This window comes from Saccostrea cucullata, unplaced genomic scaffold, assembly GCF_032062105.1.
Source record: "Saccostrea cucullata isolate Sc308-1 unplaced genomic scaffold, CSIRO_AGI_Scuc_v1 ctg5365, whole genome shotgun sequence".
Taxonomy (NCBI): Eukaryota; Metazoa; Mollusca; class Bivalvia; order Ostreida; family Ostreidae; genus Saccostrea; species Saccostrea cuccullata.
Genome location: NW_026935236.1, coordinates 35,032 through 42,850, shown reverse-complemented (window position 1 = coordinate 42,850; position 7,819 = coordinate 35,032). Strand labels below are relative to the sequence as shown.

At 36.1% G+C, this 7,819-nt stretch overlaps 1 protein-coding gene across 2 annotated transcripts; it reads left to right on the top strand.

Moving 5' to 3' along the window:
* The first annotated feature begins 264 nt into the window (after nt 1–264).
* On the top strand, nt 265–6,903 carry LOC134242294 (uncharacterized). Of its 2 annotated transcripts, XM_062724379.1 has the most exons (7): nt 266–704; nt 941–1,065; nt 3,850–3,908; nt 4,488–4,669; nt 5,600–5,791; nt 5,889–6,505; nt 6,729–6,903. In XM_062724379.1, exons 2-7 carry the CDS (start codon nt 970–972, stop codon nt 6,744–6,746), a joined length of 1,164 nt encoding a protein of 387 aa, XP_062580363.1. In that variant the 5' UTR covers nt 266–704; nt 941–969; the 3' UTR covers nt 6,747–6,903. The 2 variants fall into 2 exon arrangements, with proteins under 2 accessions (XP_062580364.1, XP_062580363.1); XM_062724380.1 differs by lacking the exon at nt 941–1,065 and having other exon boundaries at nt 265–704.
* The last annotated feature ends 916 nt before the right edge of the window (nt 6,904–7,819 follow it).

Here is a 7,819-nt window from a genome sequence, read left to right as displayed (position 1 = left end):
TCTAATATCCGTACTCCGTGAACTGTTGAATATACTTCCCGGAAACATGGTATATCAAAGAAGCAGAGTTTATCTTAATTCGTGTAATTTTAATGAGCCTGGAGAAAAAATAAGACATTGAATGACGTAAAAGATGTTTTACTCCTACAACATGCTTAACTGTTTGGCCTATATAGAAATACGTCATGTATACGTAACACGAAACGATTCCTTTTGAATGCGGAAAGATTAAAAAATTTCAAGGAATAGTTTGATAAATTTCAACATACTCTAGTATTCCCCATTGTTCATTAGTAACTAGCACTAAGAGAAGTGTTAAAATATCTTTCTGGTTTCAATAAATTATCCGTAATCGGTTCTTTGCTACACAGCTGCAATTTCCGGTAAGAGGAAAACCGCTAAGTATTTTGTTTTGAGTGCACACAAACGTTGAATTGAGACATGAATTGAGAATATCGACAAAGAGCTTTCCAAATTGTGTTGTTTTAAATTGTGACCAGCACGTGTTTCTGGATATCTTTGGGTTTACTACAATATATTTGAAGAGGAAACTCAATTATCATGCAACTTATTCCACTTTTGCCAGTGCTTTCTTCACAGTTCTAATGGTGATCTTTAAATATGGATTTATCGAACTTGGAATAGCAAAAACAATATACTGGTGCCTGTAAATGATCAACTTGATGACAACATATGACAATATGGTAAGGAAATTACGTTCTTATCGAAAAGACAGTCATTTAAACCTTTTACCAATTGCTTATCATCTCATAGTGCCACATGCTGTTACGTTGTATAAATTACCAAACGCTAAAATCCAACATTATTGAAATTAAAATGTGTTTTTTCTATTTTATTACTTATTGCTTACAATCACATATTGTTAATCACGCATTGATACAATGTGTTAATTTTTGTTTTTACTTTTATCTATTTTTAGGATTCGAGTGTCACCCTGGGAGTTTTTCAATGACTAAATATGATCAGATGATGCTCAATGTTTATATCTGCTTGCTTGTCTCTCTGCTTTTTCGAGTGGGGTTGTTGAGGAGGGAGGTAGAGATGGTAGGGTGGCTTTAAGAAAGAAATGCGATTAAGTATCAATAATCGCCTTTATCTGTCTAATAACTAAATAATCAATATAAAATATTCAGTATAATTGAATAAATACATGTAGTTGAAGGAAACAATAAACATATTTCACCCCTCGAAAACATTTGTCAGCCGAGGCTCAGACATTTTCTTGGGTTGAAAATATTCAATGTTACCCTCAGTTACATGCAGTATTTACATAATAAGTAACTGAGATGAAGGGACTAAGATTAAATATTTCACATCTCATGATTTAGAGAAAACAAGCTTATATACATGCATTCATATTGTAACGTGCAACGCAGCCGAGCTTGGTGTTTGGTGATTTGTCTTGTACCACCGAGGCGTTACACTCAGGTTCGTTAACCTGTTAACTCAGATTTTTGTTGACCAATACGATTATAATCAAATATATACAAATACAATGGGGTTTCTTCTTGATTGGACAACCACTAACTGTGGTCAACGGGTGTCTCCCGCAAGTAATTTTCTTCTTGCCCTGCCTCTCCACTATTACTGCTGCATCTTGGCACTTCCCCCACCTCTAATTGTGGTATGCCACCTCTCCCTACAACCAAGTGACTGCCTTATTCAGGTCTTACGTGCTTTGGTGTACTGTGAAACACTTACCTGTTTATCCCCTGCATCCGTCTACCTTATTCAGGTCTTACGACCGTATGCAAGAGAAGAAAAAAACTAATGTTTATCCACTCCGTCACCAGAGAGGTCCCCTGAGTTCCCGTAACACAACACGTATTACCTCAGTAGTACAGCCCCAGTACTTAGGCAGTTTCATACTTCTTGTATGATCTGAGAATTAATATTTTTTAGTGTTTAAGAATTTATATAAGAACGTAGGTCTAACGTTAAAACGAAATTAAATCACAAAACCAATTTCCGTTTCATTACCCTCCCCTCAAGATTATATGCGTCCCGCATATGATTAACTATTTACAATTTTTTTTTTACATCTATATACAATTCTTTGCAATGTCTGACACTTTGCGACATCTCCCTCGGCACCGATGAATGCATCTGTGCCGAGAATTTCTCGCACCTCACCAGGTGCTGATGCGTAGGCCAAATTAGTTAGTCGTCTAATGGCCTGGCCTAACTCTGGTATTGACTCAGATGCTCTTTGTCGTCGCTCTTTTAGCTGAACACGATACAGATCTATTTGGTTTGGAGGGGAGAACCTCTCCTCAAGGGATCTGACGAGGGTCTTAAAGTGCTGTCCAGTATCGTTTGGTAAGTCACCTAACACTGACTATGCTTGGCCACGCAGTGATACAGCTAAGTAAAGACCTTTCTTATCTTCTGCCCAGCCATTTACAATAGCGCAAGCCTCAAAATGTGACTTGTAGTCAAGCCAGAAACTGGTTCCGTCATACGTGGCTGGCTTGATTATATGGCCTGTCTTGGCATTGTCTGTCCCTATTGACTGCCTCCGTGGTTTTGGCGTGTCAAACAGATGACTCGTCACCACGTCGTCAACCCCAGCAATTGGTGTGTAGCTTGGTTTGCCTTCGTCTGGAAATCTAACTGTAGGCCGTGCGCCGTACTCGTCAAATGACACATCTCCTGACATACCGGTCGGTTGTTTATCAGTACTGCGTGTCGCATATCCAGACTCTTGGCTTGCCGCATTTGTCTGACCATCGTTGCTGGTTGGCGTTCTCATCTTTTCTAAGATATTCTCCATACGCCCTATAGTTTCTGACACTTTCTTAGACGAAGCCATGGTCAACAAAATCCCACCGCTGCCACCAAATAATGTAACGTGCAACGCGGCCGAGCTTGGTGTTTGGTGATTTGTCTTGTACCACCGAGGCGTTACACTCAGGTTCGTTAACCTGTTAATTCAGATTTTTGTTGACCAATACGATTATAATCAAATATATACAAATACAATGGGGTTTCTTCTTGATTGGACAACCACTAACTGTGGTCAACGGGTGTCTCCCGCAAGTAATTTTCTTCTTGCCCTGCCTCTCCACTATTACTGCTGCATCTTGGAACTTCCCCCACCTCTAATTGTGGTATGCCACCTCTCCCTACAACCAAGTGACTGCCTTATTCAGGTCTTACGTGCTTTGGTGTACTGTGAAACACTTACCTGTTCATCCCCTGCATCCGTCTGCCTTATTTAGGTCTTACGACCGTATGAAAGAGAAGAAACAAACTTATGTTTATCCACTCCGTCACCAGAGAGGTCCCCTGAGTTCCCGTAACACAACACGTATTACCTCAGTAGTGCAGCCCCAGTACTTAGGCAGTTTCATACTTCTTGTATGATCTGAGAATTAATATTTTTTAGTGTTTAAGAATTTATATAAGAACGTAGGTCTAACGTTAAAACGAAATTAAATCACAAAACCAATTTCCGTTTTATTATTCATATTGTCACCCGCGTGGCGCAGTGGTTAGAGCGTATGCTCTAGAGTCGCGAAGTAAGGAGTCAATCCTTACGTCGCGGGTTTGAATCCCACTGCGGGACGTTGACCGGTCCTTCGGATGAGACCGTATAAACCGAGGTCCCGTGTCGCAGTAGGTGCTGGCACGAAAAAGATCCCTCCCTGCTCATGGCCCTGAGTGCCGAGTAAAGGACAAAATTTGCAGCTCTCCACCGGCAAATGGTGGCGTCTCCATATGAGTGAAAAATTCTCGAGAGGGACGTTAAACAATATACAATCAATCAATCATATTCATATTCATGCAATTAATAATGAAACTGTAATGTTAACATTTCTTTTCAAGGAAACAGTTCCTCCAGAAGATATTTTTGTGGACAAAGATGCTGGCGAGACTGGGCGATAGTAAGTATTGGCCTTGAACAGATTTAAAATAATGTCCTGGTATAAACATCTTGACTTTTGTCCCAGTTTTTAAATCTTGCGGTTTGCTTGATATAAGTCGTACACATATGAGTTTCCTGTTTAGATGGTACTCTATTATTAAAAATAAACAAAAAATAAGAATAGCCTAGCTACGACGGCGTATTCGTGCCATTTAAACAATGTAAAAATATTTGTTTAAATCGTTTGTACGATTTAATAAATCGTTTGTACGATTTAATAAATCGTTTGTACGATTTACAAACGATTTATTAAATCGTACAAACGATTTAGTAAATCGTACAAACGATTTACTAAATCGTACAAACGATTTAGTAAATCGTACAAACGATTTGTTAAATCGTACAAACGATTTAGTAAATCGTACAAACGATTTGTTAAATCGTACAAGCGATTTAGTAAATCGTACAAACGATTTAGTAAATCGTACAAACGATTTAGTAAATCGTACAAACGATTTAATAAAAAATTTCTACATTGTTAAAATGGCACGAATACGCCGTCGTACCTAGCTATTAAATGATTTTTATTTATATACAGTTATGTTACTTTGGAGTCAGGTGACAAATACCTTTGTCGTTATGGCAACGCCAGTGCCAGCTTGTTAGATTCTCCTGCTTTTTCTGAGGAATGTTACTACCAAAACAAAGATGAATTAACAGATATCGAGAAGAACACCAGACTTTATCCTTACTACCATTCAGTGAACTTAAGATCGCCAGGTATAATTTACATATTCTTTTTCTCCTTTTGTTTTTTTTTTGTTCCCTTTGGATTTGGGTCTCTTTCTGCTTCTTTTATTAAGAGAAACTAAGAATTTTGATACGCTCTAGTTCTGAATTTGAACAACATGCTCTCCCAAAAATCTTGGTCCTGCTGTTTTTATTAAGGGTTACTGAATACTTCTTCAGATCAGAGAAAAAATTAGGTGATCCAAAAAGTGCCTTTAAGAACAGATGATACAAACAAATTTTTTCTTTGAAAAAGATTTAATATCATGTCACAAGTTTAGAAATGTGGATGGTTCTAAGAATTTTTTCTCTTAAGAACTGGAATATGACAAAAAAGAATTTGAAAATATTAGTAATATTTCAATGAAAAAAACAAATATAGACAAATCACATTCAGTAAAGGTTTACAGGTGAAAACAATTTTCAGAATATGTTAACATGGTGCTTAAAGTATAATATAAACTTAAGAAAAATATACCAAGCCAGGTGAATTTTATGAGGAAAAGCTAACAGTTAAAAATCAGCCTATGTGATATTGCTAATTTTTTTTCATTTTGATCTTCCTCTTAAAATTCACCTGGCTTGGTATATTTTTCTAAAGTTTATATTACACTTTTAGCACCAAGATAACATATTATGAAATTTATTTTCACCTGTAAACCTTTACTGAATGTGATTTGTCTATATTTGATATTTTCCAAGTCTATTTCATTTTCCAGTACTTCAGAGAAAAAATTCCAAGAACCATCGACTTTTCTAAACTTGTGACATGATATTAAATCTTTTTCAAAGAAAAAAAAAACTTGTTTGTATCATCTGTCCTTAAAGAAATCAATCTTTTAAAAAAAATTAAGAAAATGTAGTACCTTCCAAAATAAAACAGCAAAAATATGGTGTTTATGCTCCGTTGCCAATCAACAGGTTGTGGTCCCTTACCCAATGTGAGTGCTGGTACCGGCGAGTGGGCGTGTCCTAAGGGGGTATCGGTGTCCTCAGTGCCAGTGTATGTGTCCTGTCTATTTCAATGTTTCAATGGTGCTACCGTCAAAATCAGATGTACTGAAAAACTAAAGTGGAACAACACTTTACAGTCTGGTGTCTGTTCTTCACTTGGTATGCTTTTCTTTCCAAGCATTTCTAATCTTTATTTATAACATACGAATAGCGTACTAGTATTGATAAAACATATTTCACATATTTTTTTTTTTAGCTCTGAGAGTTGAGAACATTGATTCACCATCGAAAAATTTGCACTTGGAAATAATAGTGCCAATAGCGTGTCTCCTCCTTATATTTTTCACTCTCCTCATTGTGCAACGACGTTTGTACAAGAAATGCCCAAATCTGATGAAAAGAATATGTGACTCTCCAGATACAGACGATGCTTTAAATGATACTGAACTGCCTGTTGTTCTGGGGTGCGAGATAGAACCTGGAAGTCAAAAGTGTCCGGAAACAAACCAGATAGCAAACAGAACCCATGATGTCCAACTCCAGAAAGATGCCTCGGATCAAAATGATCTAAATTCAAACACCTCACAGGACTTAAATAGAAGGAGTGATTCTTCCAGCAATGTCCCTTTGGAAACAATGATCTCTGAAGCCAGTGGTCGATACAGTGACTGTAATTATAGTCAGGATACTAATACCTCAATTATACAGAACATTTGCAGGATGATTCTCAATATTTTCCATCCCTCTCATCATTTTCAACTTCTAATGTCAACTCCATACCTCCAAAAACAGACTCACTCAGAAGTGAACAGCTCGAAGAGAATGTGGCATTCTTCAAGTACCCTCCAGAAAGAGCCAATTCTATTAAACCAGGTATTTTCATGAATACTTCACATTGGTGTTGTCCTAGTCATACAATCTTGTTTCGTTATTTTTCTGTCTATGTATAGCTCGTCTTCTATTAGAAAGGGTTCGAGATATGGTATTAGCAAAGATTTCTATGTTTTACATGCTTATTATATCAAACATTTGCAATGCAAGTCTATATTTGAATTGAATTTAGTTATATAAATGAGTATAATTTTTTTTTATTTAGATCCCTGTCCAACGGTAGCCGCGGTGCTGGACGGTGCTTTGGAAAACAGTGTCCAATTTGTAGATGATCTGTCAACATTACTCGATCCAGATAAACAATATAAAAGTATTTCCACCTGGCAAGGACTAGCTCAGGAATTATTCCGTCTTCCTTACAGCAAAATTGATGAAATAAGGTAAGTACCAAGTGTAAGTAGGTAGCAATTTTACAGAACTTATAGATTTTTACTCTTAAGTTACTTGCTTTTGTTTCAGATACAAAACAAAAGACCATTTCAAAGAGGGAGTTTTGCCCTTGCTAAGCTCTCATGGATACACTATCTACGACATGACTTCTTATTTCTACCCTGAACCGTCACGGCGAGTTGACGTCATCGAGTGTATTAGGCGATATCATCCAAACTGTCAGAAATGTGGAGAAATCTACAAAAATCTCAAACTTGGAAAGTTGTCAAAAGTATCATAACTCAGGAAATTATCAAAAACTATAAATTATATGTTCTTTCATATAAATTACAATATTTATTTATATATTTCCATATATATATATATATATATATATATATATATATATATATATATATATATATATATATATATATATATATATATATACTAAAAATGACCAACGACACGAACAATAGAAATTGTCAAATTTTCGGGACGCCCTGTCCCTTCCTCAGGACAAAGAAAAAAGTTAAAAAGTCATAAGAACAAAGGAAAAAGAGAAACAAAAACAACTAGCACTACTACTAAACTACTAAACACTAGATATTTACATACTTAATTACATGATGAATTGGAAATTTTTAAAAACACTAATAAAGAAAGAAATCCGGACCGCTATGAAATGCGTCCGGTCTATCGGGTATACTCGGGCGAAGTGCGATTTACATAATTGAACGAATTAATTATGCTAATTAATTACGACAATCAGTAAATCGTACATTGTTTCATTCTCTCAAAATGGCGTAACTTTACTTAATAAAGAATAATCGAAGAAAAATAATATAGCAGGGATATTTAAACATATGAATTATGATCAATTATAAATTTTGAAATATTTAAGGACTTATTACCGGGAAAAAAATA